This window comes from Argopecten irradians, chromosome 1, assembly GCF_041381155.1.
Source record: "Argopecten irradians isolate NY chromosome 1, Ai_NY, whole genome shotgun sequence".
NCBI classification, from domain to species: Eukaryota; Metazoa; Mollusca; class Bivalvia; order Pectinida; family Pectinidae; genus Argopecten; species Argopecten irradians.
The window spans coordinates 75,343,864-75,361,390 of NC_091134.1; the positions used below are offsets into that span (position 1 = coordinate 75,343,864).

Sequence of the window (17,527 nt, forward strand, 5' to 3'; positions counted from 1 at the left end):
GTAATTAATGACACTGAATACACATATCAAATCCTAATCCCAAGTAATTGAATGACACTGGATACACATATCAAATCCTAATCCCAAGTAATTGAATGACACTGGATACACATATCAAATCCTAATCCCAAGTAATTAAATGACACTGAATACACATATCAAATCCTAATCCCAAGTAATTAATGTAACTGGATACACATATCAAATCCTAATCCCAGTAATTAAATGACATGAATACACATATCAAATCCTAATCCCAGTAATTGAATGACACTGATACACATATCAAATCCTAATCCCAAGTAATTAAATGACACTGAATACACATATCAAATCCTAATCCCAAGTAATTGAAATGACACTGGATACACATATCAAATCCTAATCCCAAGTAATTAAATGACACTGGATACACATATCAAATCCTAATCCCAAGTAATTGAATGACACTGAATACACATATCAAATCCTAATCCCAAGTAATTGAATGACACTGAATACACATATCAAATCCTAATCCCAAGTAATGTAATGACACTGGATACACATATCAAATCCTAATCCCAAGTAATTAAATGTCACTGAATACACATATCAAATCCTAATCCCAGGTAATTAAATGACACTGAATACACATATCAAATCCTAATCCCAAGTAATTGAATGACACTGAATACACATATCAAATCCTAATCCCAAGTAATTGAATGACACTGAATACACATATCAAACACTAATCCCAAGTAATGTAATGACACTGGATACACATATTAAATCCTAATCCCAAGTAATTAAATGACACTGGATACACATATCAAATCCTAATCCCAAGTAATTGAATGACACTGGATACACATATCAAATCCTAATCCCAAGTAATTAAATGACACTGGATACACATATCAAATCCTAATCCCAAGTAATTGAATGACACTGAATACACATATCAAATCCTAATCCCAAGTAATTGAATGACACTGGAATACACATATCAAATCCTAATCCCAACTGAATACACATATCAAATCCTAATCCCAAGTAATTAAATGACACTGAATACACATATCAAATCCTAATCCCAAGTAATTGAATGACACTGAATACACATATCAAATCCTAATCCCAAGTAATTGAATGACACTGGATACACATATCAAATCCTAATCCCAGGTAATTGAATGACACTGAATACACATATCAAATCCTAATCCCAAGTAATTAATTGAATGACACTGAATACACATATATCAAATCCTAAATCCCAAGTAATTGAATGACACTGGATACACATATCAAATCCTAATCCCAAGTAATTGAATGACACTGGATACACATATCAAATCCTAATCCCAAGTAATTAAATGACACTGAATACACATATCAAATCCTAATCCCAAGTAATGTAATGTCACTGGATACACATATCAAATCCTAATCCCAAGTAATTAAATGACACTGGATACACATATCAAATCCTAATCCCAGGTAATTAAATGACACTGAATACACATATCAAATCCTAATCCCAAGTAATGTAATGACACTGGATACACATATCAAATCCTAATCCCAAGTAATTGAATGACACTGAATACACATATCAAATCCTAATCCCAAGTAATGTAATGTCACTGGATACACATATCAAATCCTAATCCCAGGTAATTGAATGACACTGAATACACATATCAAATCCTAATCCCAAGTAATTGAATGACACTGGATACACATATCAAATCCTAATCCCAAGTAATTAAATGACACTGGATACACATATCAAATCCTAATCCCAAGTAATTAAATGACACTGAATACACATATCAAATCCTAATCCCAAGTAATTAATGACACTGAATACACATATCAAATCCTAATCCCAAGGTAATTGAATGACACTGGATACACATATCAAATCCTAATCCCAAGTAATTAAATGACACTGAATACACATATCAAATCCTAATCCCAAGTAATTGAATGACACTGAATACACATATCAAATCCTAATCCCAAGTAATTGAATGACACTGAATACACATATCAAATCCTAATCCCAAGTAATTAAATGACACTGAATACACATATCAAATCCTAATCCCAAGTAATGTAATGTCACTGAATACACATATCAAATCCTAATCCCAAGTAATTGAATGACACTGAATACACATATCAAATCCTAATCCCAGGTAATTGAATGACACTGGATACACATATCAAATCCTAATCCCAGGTAATTGAATGACACTGAATACACATATCAAATCCTAATCCCAAGTAATTGAATGTCACTGGATACACATATCAAATCCTAATCCCAAGTAATTAAATGACACTGAATACACATATCAAATCCTAATCCCAAGTAATTGAATGACACTGAATACACATATCAAATCCTAATCCCAAGTAATGTAATTAAATGACACTGAATACACATATCAAATCCTAATCCCAAGTAATTGAATGACACTGAATACACATATCAAATCCTAATCCCAAGTAATGTAATGACACTGAATACACATATCAAATCCTAATCCCAAGTAATTGAATGACACTGGATACACATATCAAATCCTAATCCCAAGTAATTGAATGACACTGAATACACATATCAAATCCTAATCCCAGGTAATTGAATGACACTGAATACACATATCAAATCCTAATCCCAAGTAATGTAATGACACTGGATACACATATCAAATCCTAATCCCAAGTAATTGAATGACACTGGATACACATATCAAATCCTAATCCCAGGTAATTAAATGACACTGAATACACATATCAAATCCTAATCCCAGGTAATTAAATGACACTGAATACACATATCAAATCCTAATCCCAAGTAATGTAATGACACTGGATACACATATCAAATCCTAATCCCAAGTAATTGAATGACACTGAATACACATATCAAATCCTAATCCCAAGTAATTAAATGACACTGAATACACATATCAAATCCTAATCCCAAGTAATTGAATGACACTGGATACACATATCAAATCCTAATCCCAAGTAATTGAATGACACTGAATACACATATCAAATCCTAATCCCAAGTAATGTAATGACACTGGATACACATATCAAATCCTAATCCCAAGTAATTAAATGTCACTGAATACACATATCAAATCCTAATCCCAAGTAATTGAATGACACTGGATACACATATCAAATCCTAATCCCAGGTAATTGAATGACACTGAATACACATATCAAACACTAATCCCAAGTAATGTAATGACACTGGATACACATATCAAATCCTAATCCCAGGTAATTAAATGACACTGAATACACATATCAAATCCTAATCCCAAGTAATTGAATGACACTGGATACACATATCAAATCCTAATCCCAAGTAATTAAATGACACTGAATACACATATCAAATCCTAATCCCAAGTAATTGAATGACACTGAATACACATATCAAATACTAATCCCAAGTAATGTAATGTCACTGGATACACATATCAAATCCTAATCCCAAGTAATTGAATGACACTGAATACACATATCAAATCCTAATCCCAAGTAATTGAATGACACTGAATACACATATCAAATCCTAATCCCAAGTAATTAAATGACAATGAATACACATATCAAATCCTAATCCCAAGTAATTAAATGACACTGAATACACATATCAAATACTAATCCCAAGTAATGTAATGTCACTGGATACACATATCAAATCCTAATCCCAAGTAATGTAATGTCACTGGATACACATATCAAATCCTAATCCCAAGTAATTGAATGACACTGAATACACATATCAAATCCTAATCCCAAGTAATTGTAATGACACTGAATACACATATCAAATCCTAATCCCAAGTAATGTAATGACACTGAATACACATATCAAATCCTAATCCCAAGTAATTAATGACACTGGATACACATATCAAATCCTAATCCCAAGTAATTGAATGACACTGAATACACATATCAAATCCTAATCCCAAGTAATGTAATGACACTGGATACACATATCAAATCCTAATCCCAAGTAATTAAATGACACTGAATACACATATCAAATCCTAATCCCAAGTAATTAAATGACACTGGAATACACATATCAAATCCTAATCCCAAGTAATTAAATGACACTGAATACACATATCAAATCCTAATCCCAAGTAATTGTAATGACACTGGATACACATATCAAATACTAATCCCAAGTAATTAAATGACACTGAATACACATATCAAATCCTAATCCCAAGTAATTAAATGTCACTGGATACACATATCAAATCCTAATCCCAAGTAATTAAATGACACTGAATACACATATCAAATCCTAATCCCAAGTAATGTAATGACACTGGATACACATATCAAATCCTAATCCCAAGTAATGTAATGACACTGGATACACATATCAAATACTAATCCCAAGTAAATGTAATGTCACTGGATACACATATCAAATCCTAATCCCAAGTAATTAAATGTCACTGGATACACATATCAAATCCTAATCCCAAGTAATGTAAATGACACTGGATACACATATCAAATCCTAATCCCAAGTAATTAAATGTCACTGGATACACATATCAAATCCTAATCCCAAGTAATTGAATGACACTGGATACACATATCAAATACTAATCCCAAGTAATGTAATGTCACTGGATACACATATCAAATACTGATCCCAAGTAATTAAATGACACTGGAATACACATATCAAATCCTAATCCCAAGTAATTAAATGTCACTGGATACACATATCAAATCCTAATCCCAAGTAATGTAATGACACTGGATACACATATCAAATCCTAATCCCAAGTAATGTAATGTCACTGGATACACATATCAAATCCTAATCCCAAGTAATTAAATGACACTGGATACACATATCAAATCCTAATCCCAAGTAATTAAATGTCACTGGATACACATATCAAATCCTAATCCCAAGTAATTGAATGACACTGAATACACATATCAAATCCTAATCCCAAGTAATGTAATGACACTGGATACACATATCAAATCCTAATCCCAAGTAATGTAATGACACTGGATACACATATCAAATCCTAATCCCAAGTAATGTAATGCACTGATACATGTCCACTGGATACACATATCAAATCCTAATCCCAAGTAATGTAATGACACTGGATACACATATCAAATCCTAATCCCAAGTAATGTAATGTCACTGGATACACATATCAAATCCTAATCCCAAGTAATGTAATGACACTGGATACACATATCAAATCCTAATCCCAAGTAATGTAATGACACTGGATACACATATCAAATCCTAATCCCAAGTAATGTAATGTCACTGGATACACATATCAAATCCTAATCCCAAGTAATGTAATGTCACTGGATACACATATCAAATCCTAATCCCAAGTAATGTAATGTCACTGGATACACATATCAAATCCTAATCCCAAGTAATGTAATGTCACTGGATACACATATCAAATCCTAATCCCAAGTTAATGTAATGACCACTGGATACAACATATCAAAATACTAATCCCAAAGTAATGTAATTGACCACTGGGTAACACATATCAAATTACTGATCCCAAGTAAATGACTTGTCACTGAGGGCAATGTATATCATATCCTAGATGACCATTAAATTGGACTTGGAGTGAGGGTAATAATGGGTAGTTGATGACCATTAAAAGACTTGGAGTGAGGGCAATAAGGGTATTGATGACCATTAAATGACTTGGAGTGAGGGTAATATGGGTGTTGATGACCATTAAAAGACTTGGAGTGAGGGTAATAAGGGTATTGATGACCATTAAATGACTTGGAGTGAGGGTAATATGGGTGTTGATGACCATTAAATGACTTGGAGTGAGGGTAATAAGGGTATTGATGACCATTAAATGACATTGAGTGAGGGTAATAAGGGTATTGATGACCATTAAATGACATTGAGTGAGGGTAATAAGGGTATTGATGACCATTAAATGACATTGAGTGAGGGTAATAAGGGTATTGATGACCATTAAATGACATTGAGTGAGGGTAATATGGGTATTGATGACCATTAAATGACTTGGAGTGAGGGTAATAAGGGTATTGATGACCATTAAATGACATTGAGTGAGGGTAATAAGGGTATTGATGACCATTAAATGACTTGGAGTGAGGGTAATAAGGGTATTGATGACCATTAAATGACTTGGAGTGAGGGTAATAAGGGTATTGATGACCATTAAATGACTTGGAGTGAGGGTAATAAGGGTATTGATGACCATTAAATGACTTGGAGTGAGGGTAATAAGGGTATTGATGACCATTAAATGACATTGAGTGAGGGTAATAAGGGTATTGATGACCATTAAATGACATTGGAGTGAGGGTACAAGGGTGTTGATGACCATTAAATGACATTGAGTGAGGGTAATATGGGTGTTGATGACCATTAAATGACATTGAGTGAGGGTAATAAGGGTATTGATGACCATTAAATGTCTTGGGGTTAGGGTAAAAAGGGTATTGGTGACCATTAAAAAGACTTGGAGTGAGGGTAAAAAGGGTGTTGATGACCATTAAAAGACTTGGAGTGAGGGTAATAAGGGTATTGATGACCATTAAATGACTTGGAGTGAGGGTAATAAGGGTATTGGTGACCATTAAAAGACTTGGAGTGAGGGTAAAAAGGGTGTTGGTGACCATTAAAAGACTTGGAGTGCGGTTAATAAGGGTATTGGTGACCATTAAAAGACTTGGAGTGAGGGTAAAAAGGGTGTTGATGACCATTAAAAGACTTGGAGTGAGGGTAATAAGGGTATTGGTGACCATTAAAAGACTTGGAGTGAGGGTAATAAGGGTATTGGTGACCATTAAAAGACTTGGAGTGAGGGTAATAAGGGTATTGATGACCATTAAAAGACTTGGAGTGAGGGTAATAAGGGTATTGATGACCATTAAAAGACTTGGAGTGAGGGTAATAAGGGTATTGATGACAATAAAGTGACTTGAAGTGAAGGTAATATGGGTGTTGATGACCATTAAATGACATTGAGTGAGGGTAATAAGGGTATTGATGACCATTAAATGAACATGGAATGACATTGAGTGAGGGTAATATGGGTGTTGATGACCATTAAATGTCTTGGATTGAAAGAAATAAGGGTATTGATGACCATTAAATGACATGGATTGAAAGAAATAAGGGTATTGATGACCATTTAATGACATGGAGTGAGAGTAATATGGGTATTGATGACAATTAAATGACTTTAAGTGAGGGTAATAAAACACTTGGGTTAGAGTAATAAGGATATTGATGACCATTAAATGACATTGAGTGAGGGTAATAAGAGTATTGGTGACCATTAAATGTCTTGGGGTTAGGGTAAAAAGGGTATTGGTGACAATTAAATGACTTGGAGTGAGGGTAATAAGGGTATTGATGACAATAAAGTGACTAGAAGTGAAGGTAATATGGGTGTTGATGACCATTAAAAGACTTGGAGTGAGGGTAATATGGGTGTTGATGACCATTAAATGACATGGAGTGAGGGTAATATGGGTGTTGATGACCATTAAAAGACTTGGAGTGAGGGTAATATGGGTGTTGATGACCATTAAAAGACTTGGAGTGAGGATAATATGGGTGTTGATGACCATTAAATGACATTGAGTGAGGGTAATATGGGTGTTGATGACCATTAAATGACATTGAGTGAGGGTAATATGGGTGTTGATGACCATTAATTGACTTGGAGTGATCGTAATAAGGGTATTGATGACCATTTAATGACATGGATTGAAAGAAATAAGGGTATTGATGACCATTTAATGACTTTAAGTGAGGGTAATAAAGTTTTTGATGACCATTAAAACACTTGGGTTAGAGTAATAAGGGTATTGATGACCATTTAATGACATGGAGTGAGAGTAATATGGGTATTGATGACAATTAAATGACTTGAAGTGAGAGTAACTAGGGTATTGATGACAATTAAATGACTTTAAGTGAGGGTATAAGGGTGTTGATGATCATTGAAACACTTGGGTTAGAGTAATAAGGATATTGATGACCATTAAATGACATCGAGTGAGGGTAATATGGGTGTTGATGACCATTAAATGACATGGAGTGAGGGTAATAAGGGTATTGTTGACCATTAAATGTCTTGGGGTTAGGGTAAAAAGGGTATTGATGACCATTAAATGACTTGGAGTGAGGGTAATAAGGATATTGATGACCATTAAATGACATGGAGTGAGGGTAATATGGGAGTTGATGACCATTAAATGACATTGAGTGAGGGTAATAAGAGTATTGGTGACCATTAAATGTCTTGGGGTTAGGGTAAAAAGGGTATTGGTGACAATTAAATGTCTTGGGGTTAGGGTAAAAAGGGTATTGGTGACCATTAAATGACTTGGAGTGAGGGTAATATGGGTGTTGATGACCATTAAAAGACTTGGGTTCGAGTAATAAGGATATTGATGACCATTAAATGACATGGAGTGAGGGTAATATGGGTGTTGATGACCATTAAATGAAATGGAGTGAGAGTAATATGGGTGTTGATGACCATTAAATGACATAGAGTGTAGGTAATATTGGTGATGATGACCATTTAATGACATGAAGTGAGGGTAATATGGGTATTGATGACAATTAAATGACTTGAAGTGAGAGTAACTAGTGTATTGATGACAATTAAATGACTTTAAGTGAGGGTATAAGGGTGTTGATGATCATTGAAACACTTGGGTTAGAGTAATAAGGATATTGATGACCATTAAATGACATCGAGTGAGGGTAATATGGGTGTTGATGACCATTAAATGACATGGAGTGAGGGTAATAAGGGTATTGTTGACCATTAAATGTCTTGGGTTAGGGTAAAAAGGGTATTGATGACCATTAAATGACTTGGAGTGAGGGTAATAAGGATATTGATGACCATTAAATGACATGGAGTGAGGGTAATATGGGAGTTGATGACCATTAAATGACATTGAGTGAGGGTAATAAGAGTATTGGTGACCATTAAATGTCTTGGGGTTAGGGTAAAAAGGGTATTGGTGACAATTAAATGTCTTGGGGTTAGGGTAAAAAGGGTATTGGTGACAATTAAATGACTTGGAGTTAGGTTAATAAGGGTATTGATGACCATTAAATGACATCGAGTGAGGGTAATAAGAGTATTGATGACCATTAAATGACTTGGAGTGAGGGTAATAAGGGTATTGATGACCATTAAATGACATTGGAGTGAGGGTGAGGGATAATATGGGTGTTGATGACCATTAAATGACATTGAGTGAGGGTAATAAGAGTATTGGTGACCATTAAATGTCTTGGGGTTAGGGTAAAAAGGGTATTGGTGACAATTAAATGTCTTGGGGTTAGGGTAAAAAGGGTATTGGTGACAATTAAATGACTTGGAGTTAGGTTAATAAGGGTATTGATGACCATTAAATGACATCGAGTGAGGGTAATAAGAGTATTGGCGACCATTAAATGTCTTGGGGTTAGGGTAAAAAGGGAGTTGTTGACAATTAAATGACATGGTGTGTGGGTAATAAGAGTATTCGTGACCATTAAATGACATGGAGTGAGGGTAATATGGGGTGTTGATGACCATTAAAAGACTTGGGTTCGAGTAATAAGGATATTGATGACCATTAAATGACATGGAGTGAGGGTTAATATGGGTGTTGATGACCATTAAATGAAATGGAGTGAGAGTAATATGGGTGTTGATGACCATTAAATGACATAGAGTGTAGGTAATATTGGTGATGATGACCTTTTAATGACATGAAGTGAGGGTAATAAGAGTATTGATGACAATTAAATGACCATGGGTCAGGGTAATTAGGGTATTGATGACCATTAAATGACTTGGGCTAAGGTAATAAGGGTATTGATGACTATTAAATGACCTTGGGTTAGCTTAATAAATATATTGATCACCATTAAATGACTTTGGGTTATGGTTTTGAGGGTATTGATGGCCATTAAAGAAGTGAAGACTTTTTTTGTTTTACGATGTTCATAAAATAAAACTTGATTTGACACAGCTTTTGAACAATATGTGTTTTGTTTAAAGCTTGCTGATAGATTTTACAACCCCTGGAGCTGACGGTACTTACCAACAAGTATGGAAAGGTTACGTCCTTACTGCTGGATTCTTCCTCACTGTCCTAATGCAATCCTTTCTGTTTCATCAAGTATTCCACAAGAGTACCACCTTGGGTCTGCGAATACGTGCAGTTCTCATATCTGCAGTATATAAGAAGGTGAGTTTCTCTTATCTTTATATCATGGAAATAGTATTTACAAAGGTTACCAATAGAAATGAACTCAGAAACTTGATATCCTTGTCTGCAGCCTCTGTGAATTATGAAAAAATGGTGAAAAATCCCCTTTGGTTAACAAAAGCCCCTGTGTTATTGTTAAAAAGTCCAACACAATTTTTAATATAAGTCCCAAAACCGAAAAATGCAATATTTTCCCAAGAATTTCCCATGAAACTGAATCGAAAGCTTTCAAAGTCTATCATTAGAACCATTCCACCTGTTATATCATTGTCCTCTATTATTGCATTTATCGTATAATTGATTGGTTCCTATCAATAATTTTATCTAATTATTATTTAAGTTATTTGAAATTGCCCCAGACACAATTTTATAAATAATATTTAATAAAGTATTTGGCCTCCAATTTTTATAAATACTAATGAGATTTGTATTTTCTTCAAAATACAATGTATTACTCCATGTCGTTGTTAACATATAGCTCCCCCTTATGTACCCATGATTTAAATTACGGCCAATAAAATGACCGATTTCCAAAGATATTTTTAAAAACATTCAACTGTATATCCATCAGAACATAGACTTTTATTTTCTTCATTTTTCTTGATGTTTTAGAAGCTTCATTTATTGTAATGAATCCTTCTAATTTTTCAGCATTCAAAATATCGAGTTTTGGAATATTTTTAATTTCAAGATTAAAGATTTACATGTGCTAAGTTACTATCTGATTTAAAGGAAATGTCGTAGAAGAACTTGATTTCATGTAAAATAGTTTTTGAGATTGAAAAAAATAATTAATTAGCTTTTCTGTCTCCTTCGTCTTCCCATTTTTTCTTGATATAATAATGCTACCATTTACCTTTTTCAAACTAATTTCTTCTTATTTTTTTCTTCTGATCAATTTCTATCAAATTTAGAAAATTGTGAGTAACTCCTCTATTGACTCTTCAATTTCGTTTTGGTTTTGTAATTTTTCTTATATGCAGCATGTCATATTGCTTTACCCCTTATGCTCATGATAATTGAAGTGGTCATCGATAGTGACTTGAATTTCCACATCCGGTAGAAATGACCCCAGTATTAACAGTTTTATGCTGAATGGTAGAAATGGTCACGGTATTTACATCCTTTTTATTAGTTTTATGCTGAGCAGGTGAAATGGTCTCAATAATTACATTCATTTCATCTACATATATCATAATTAATTATCATTATTGTTTATATATTTTTCCTTGACAGGCATTATCAATGAGCAGTGCAGCGAGGAAAGAATCGACAATCGGTGAAATAGTGAACCTCATGTCTGTGGACACTGAGCGTATTGTGTCAACATTACAGTATATATGGGGTATCTGGTCTTCTCCCCTTCAGATGGCAATAGCTCTTTACTTCCTGTATGAAACAACAGGCCCATCTATGTTTGCGGGCTTTGGGTCTCTGATACTGATGTTTCCTGCTAACGGGTATCTCATGTATAAATTACAAAAACTACAGGAAGAACAGATGACACTAAAGGATAGTAGAATCAAAGTGGTTACAGAAGTTCTTAATGGTATCAAGGTAGGTCAAAGTCATATCCTAATGACTACTTTTTGTAATAATAACACAAACAAATTATGATAAAGGATAACAGGGGAAAGGATAGCTCAAGAGATGTCACAACAGTTTTAAAACAGTCACTAATTCACCTGATAGTAAACTAAAAGTAGATTATTTATATTCATGTCAAGGTCACCAATGTATAGTTACTTAATGAACACGAAAACTACAATAATAACATATATGTCAAGGTCACCAATGTATAGTTACCTAATCAACACTAAAACTACAGTAATAACATATATGTCAAGGTCACCAATGTATAGTTACTTAATGAACACGAAAACTACAATAATAACATATATGTCAAGGTCACCAATGTATAGTTACCTAATCAACACTAAAACTACAGTAATAACATATATGTCAAGGTCACCAATGTATAGTTACTTAATTAACACTAAAACTATAGTAATAACATGTATGTCAAGGTCACCAATGTATAGTTACCTAATCAACACTAAAACTATAGTAATAACATATATGTCAAGGTCACCAATGTATAGTTACCTAATCAACATTAAAACTACAGAAATAACATTAGTCAAGGTCATCAATGTATAGTTACCTAATCAACACTAAAACTACAGATTTATATACAACTAACACAACAGTACAGTTAATCTGTTTATTAAGAGTGTTGTGAAACAGTACATAAAAACATAACTAATAAACTTTGGCGTATTAGGGGCTACTCACTCCACAAAATCTAACACAAAATATAATGATATTACCACTAAAACAAGTAATCTAAAATAATTACTTGATATAACACTTAGCGATTTAAGTGTATACTAAAAATTCTTGAGGTCGACAACAGGAAAATGTACTCTTAAGCGAATCAAGAGTGAGAAAGATATATAGCTGCAAAGACTCTCGAGCGAATCAGAGAGTAAAACTCTAAAGCGATTTAAGAGGAAAGAAAACTCTTAAGCGATGTACTAGCCTCTGGAGCGATTCAAGAGAATATGACTGAAAACATCTCTAAGATTTAAGAGCCTCTTGAGCGATTCAAGAGAATAAGACGGAAAACAACTCTAAGATTTAAGAGCCTCTCGAGCGATTCAAGGGAATAAGAATGAAACAACTCTACGATTTAAGAGCCTCTTGAGCGATTCAAGAGAATAAGAATAAAACAACTCTATTTAAGAGCCTCTTGAGTGATTCAAGAGTAGATAATAAGGAAAGTTACTAATTGCTACAACCTAATAATATACAGTTAGATATAATTCAGTATCGGGGGTAGAATTCCCCAGGAATAAAGCCCAAAATTGAACGAAGAGGAAGAATAATTACTAAGAATACATACTCTGAGTGGGAGCCCCCAATACTAATAATAAAATAGTAGCGTATATGTGTAAACAAAGAAGAAAACAAAGTACATTAACAATCAAACACTGATCCATAGATGTCATGTAATCGACAAGTACTGTCGTAATATATACTAAAGACGACATAGTATGCTGAGCATGAGAAATGGATTGAAGATTTGTACGAATATATCTGGCCCAATGTTTGAATCAGATGATCCTCTACACCTGAAGCGCACTAATACGAAACGAGTGTCCATTAAAATGACAACTATCTACACCAATACGTTCGAGCGATTCTTTCAAATATGAAATAAATGTTTGTCTCATCAACGGTAAATACCCTGTCACATTGAAATTGTCAAGAAAAGGCGGTGCAGAGGCTATACCACCTTGAGAAAGGCGTTAATTAAGATATTCTAACATAGTTTGCACAGGGGTTAAACCAGGACTTTCAAAAATCTTAATAAAAGACCCCTCTAGCAAAAGGGTCTGTTGTTGATGACCGCAAGCACAAGTCAAATCTAGAATGCTCTGGGGCCATGGTAACATTACTGATACGAATAACGTTTGTGTCATTCACACTACGACAAGTACATTCGCCACAACGCATAAAACCAAAAAAACGCAGTTTTATATACACATTGGAGCATGAGGTCCGTGAAAGGGGTAAACATCCCATAATTACTGTTCAAGGCGGCACACATCTTGACCAAAATATCGTAAGTGATAGGATAACGTTCAATACCAATCGAAATAGTTGATCTTTTGATATAAAGTTCCAGCAAGTGGATCTCCTAAATTGTCACGAATGTAATGGAAGCATATACCTGAAAGGTATAATTTGATGGTATCGATTTTAAGGCCTAACTGTTTGTTACAATAAGTAACAAAATGAATGAGTAAGTCCTCAGAAATTGAAGGCAATCTGCCTACTTTGTAACTGAGTCCACGCATAAGCACAAAATTAAAAAAAACCATTAAACCCGAGCTGTATGTAGCTAAAGTTCCAGGGCTTAGGACTTTTCCCCATAGGTCATCCACTTCTTCAGTCAGCTCATCATCAAAGATGACATAGGAAGACAGGGAATCGTGTAGACATCGGCGTGTGGAGCATACTGACGGAAGCGCACCATCTGGAAACGAGAAAAAGCATCTGCAATGTTATTTTCCCTGGAATGTGTACAGCATACACAAAAAGGTTATTGATAGCTGAATGGTTAACTTAACATAAGTTAACTTTCTCATGAACTTCATCATGATTTTCACTTTGGAGCGACCTTTATAATTGCTCTATTGTCACAATGGTGCCACTGACGTCCCCACAGCACACAGACTATAACGATGCGGTAGAGTTCTAAAAAGGCCATAGAGGAATCCAGCTTAAGGAGGTTGGTTGGGAATACACCTTGAAACCTCATAATCCCCAAAATTCTGCCAAACGCATGTAAGATAGCGTCAGTAAACAAATGTAAATCAGCGGCTGTAGTTATGTGATCATCCAAGAAAAAGGAAACACCATTCCAGTTTTTTTTAAGAAAATGGACCACATCTTTAGATCTGCACGGCAATCTTCGGTAAGTTTAATATGACAATGGAGTTTACGCACGGTAGTAGATAAGGCGATTAAGTGAGAAACAAAGGATCGGCCAGATTAAACACACCGACATGCAAAGTTCATGTGACCCAATAAACTTTAGAGCTCTCTTTTTTGCACGACATTTGTGTCTTAAAAGAATCCAAGATGCGATAAATTCGATGGATTTTCTCCAGCGGTAGAAGAGTCTCATTAGCTTGTGAATCTTAAAACACATCTAGATATTCCAGCTTAGTACAAGGTCCAACAGTTTTATATGCTCCTAAAGGTATACAAAGTTTCGAGAACACGGATAGGAACCGATCCATCGTAACAGAAGCATTCGTAGAAGCGGGGTCTATAACGATAAAGTCATCTAACAAGTGCAAAATGATCATAATGTTATAGATTACCCACTTTAATAGGTATAGAAACCTTCAATTCCGTTTGATTTAGAGCTACCTTTTCTTCGGTGGAGGCTTGGTACCCTCTAAGGGCAGGCCGACTGAGGGTGATCTTCCTTGCATAACAAACAGGCATGCAGAAAGAACAGTTAGGTAGATTACAGATATACATACTGTTGAAGGTATTACACAGTTCGCGACATTCATGACAGATTTTGGAAGTCCTTTCGAGTCGGTTGTTGAATTACCTGAATTACGAACTGGCCCAGGTGTTAGTTATCGCAGTAAGTTTGTATTACCATGCGCTTATCGCGTGATGAAGGGCAAAATCCCGAAGTATGCAATGTGTTGTTACAATGGTCACACATATTGGGCTTATGATTGGCAAAATTATTGCAAAACTAGTATTATCACGGATAGACCAGTCAATAGGGATATTGTTGTACCGTAGCTGGGCTGCTGCTTTCATAGAAAATTGTTTATGGTACTCGTAAAAACCTGTATCGTACTTAGTGCCCATGTCTACTAGGTCTCTTTCGTAGAGGTCAAGTTCAAATCTCCTTGAGGGATGGGCTGAACAAATTACTTGTTAATATACCCTAAAAGCGAGTATAAACTCATTAAGTGTGAGCTTTCTATTTAGACGTGCGTGAGGTTTATCGGCTTGGCAATTTGGGTCATTCTGGCCATTAAAATACGGGATTAAAAGCGCTGCCAAATTAACGTCTCTCCTCGTAAATCTGTTGACGTAAAGCAGGGGAAATAGTTTCTACTAGTGGCATTAATTCTGAGGAAAAACCCAATCGTGTGCGACGAGAGAGTGTTAGAAGTTTCGTCTGACAAACGACGGTAGGTTGACCATCCCTGAGATCTTGATCTGGTACACTTGTACTAGTAGGAACTTGGAATTCGCTTCCTGCCGCAGCAGAAATGTTACTTACGTTACGACTGTTCCTCACAGAATTATCACTCAGAGTCCTCACAGAATTATCACTCAGAAGGCGTGATTGGCGATTGCTCTGTATTAAATGAAGAGAAACGCTGCTCCAGACGGAGGTAACTGTCTTGGAAGGTGGCAACACTATCAGCCAATTTAGTTACGAAGTCCGTGAGACTATTGGAGCTATGAGCGTCATGGGCGCCGCCATTTTCTACTGATGCATCCTGGGATCGCGCACTGCTACTGCTTTGCACACAACCCTAACTTCAGCGCCTTTAAGTTTCTTCACCAAAACAAAGCGCTTATCGCTTGACTTGTACGAAACTCCCAATTTTGTACACTCCTCGCGTAAACGTGAAATAGTCCAATTTTCGACTAATTCCGGGTCGTAAGGAAACTCTCGTTCCTTTACGTTTAGGTCCCATAGTAGTAGGTATGTAGCCTGAGCGTCCCTAAACACAGTACGTAGAAATGTAAACGATGGCCGAACAACAGTTATGAAGTCACTACATAAGTTTGTACGTTCCACGTGGTTAACGATATGTACCATACGTATGTTCAGTATGAGTCACAATATAGTATATGAGAGGAAGAATATGAATCCAAAAGTTGCCGATAATTTCGAACGAATAGCACAAATTCGTAGGTCATACAGTACGGCTGCAACTCTGATATCAACACGTTGTACGTTAGTCCTCAGAACGTTACACACTGCCTGTTTGCGAAGAAAATCCAATAATTATAGAACACACTAACGAGATAGTGACTCAACGTAGATCGATTTCCTGAAGGAACTCCATCATATTAGAGTGGACTCTAATAATAGACGTACACCCCTCTAGAGCGATAATGCTATTTGACTCTAATCTCATTAGCATATCCATATATTATAATAGAAATGGATAGCACACGTTAGACACACAAAACAAGCTGAAGTAAATACTAAAATAGGCTAAGAAAAAGGTAAACGTTAATCATAAAAATAAACCAAAATACAGCATGAAAACTGGACAATTTAATCATATCATCTTTTGAGTTTGGCTACCATATGAGCACGCGTATGAGCACGCGTATCACAGTGGTTTTCGATTAAATTCAAGAACATTCTCAAGTTATATGTGTCATAAGTTGGTGAAAATTTTTAACATGCTATTTTGTCTTCAGTTATCAATTGAAAACTATCAGGTTTGATGAATTAAGCTTTAAAAGCATTCAAATAACATTAGCCACAATACAGATTTTTTTACACGAAAATTGTTTTTTATGCCTTATGTATGTTAAGATGGCAACATACCTGCTGAAATCACACTGTAATTTTAGGTCACCTGAGACAGTCTCATGGTGACCTATTCTAATCGCCTTTTTGTCCGTCATC

At 35.1% G+C, this 17,527-nt stretch overlaps 1 protein-coding gene across 1 annotated transcript in view; it reads left to right on the plus strand.

The window, feature by feature from the left end:
- Nucleotides 1–17,527, plus strand: part of LOC138314328 (ATP-binding cassette sub-family C member 3-like) — a 67,710-nt gene that overhangs the window by 12,560 nt on the left and 37,623 nt on the right. The window contains exons 2-3 of the mRNA XM_069254615.1: nucleotides 10,116–10,305; nucleotides 11,563–11,883. Of these exons, the coding sequence (XP_069110716.1) occupies nucleotides 10,116–10,305; nucleotides 11,563–11,883 (511 nt within the window). The remainder of the gene's footprint in view (nucleotides 1–10,115; nucleotides 10,306–11,562; nucleotides 11,884–17,527) is intronic.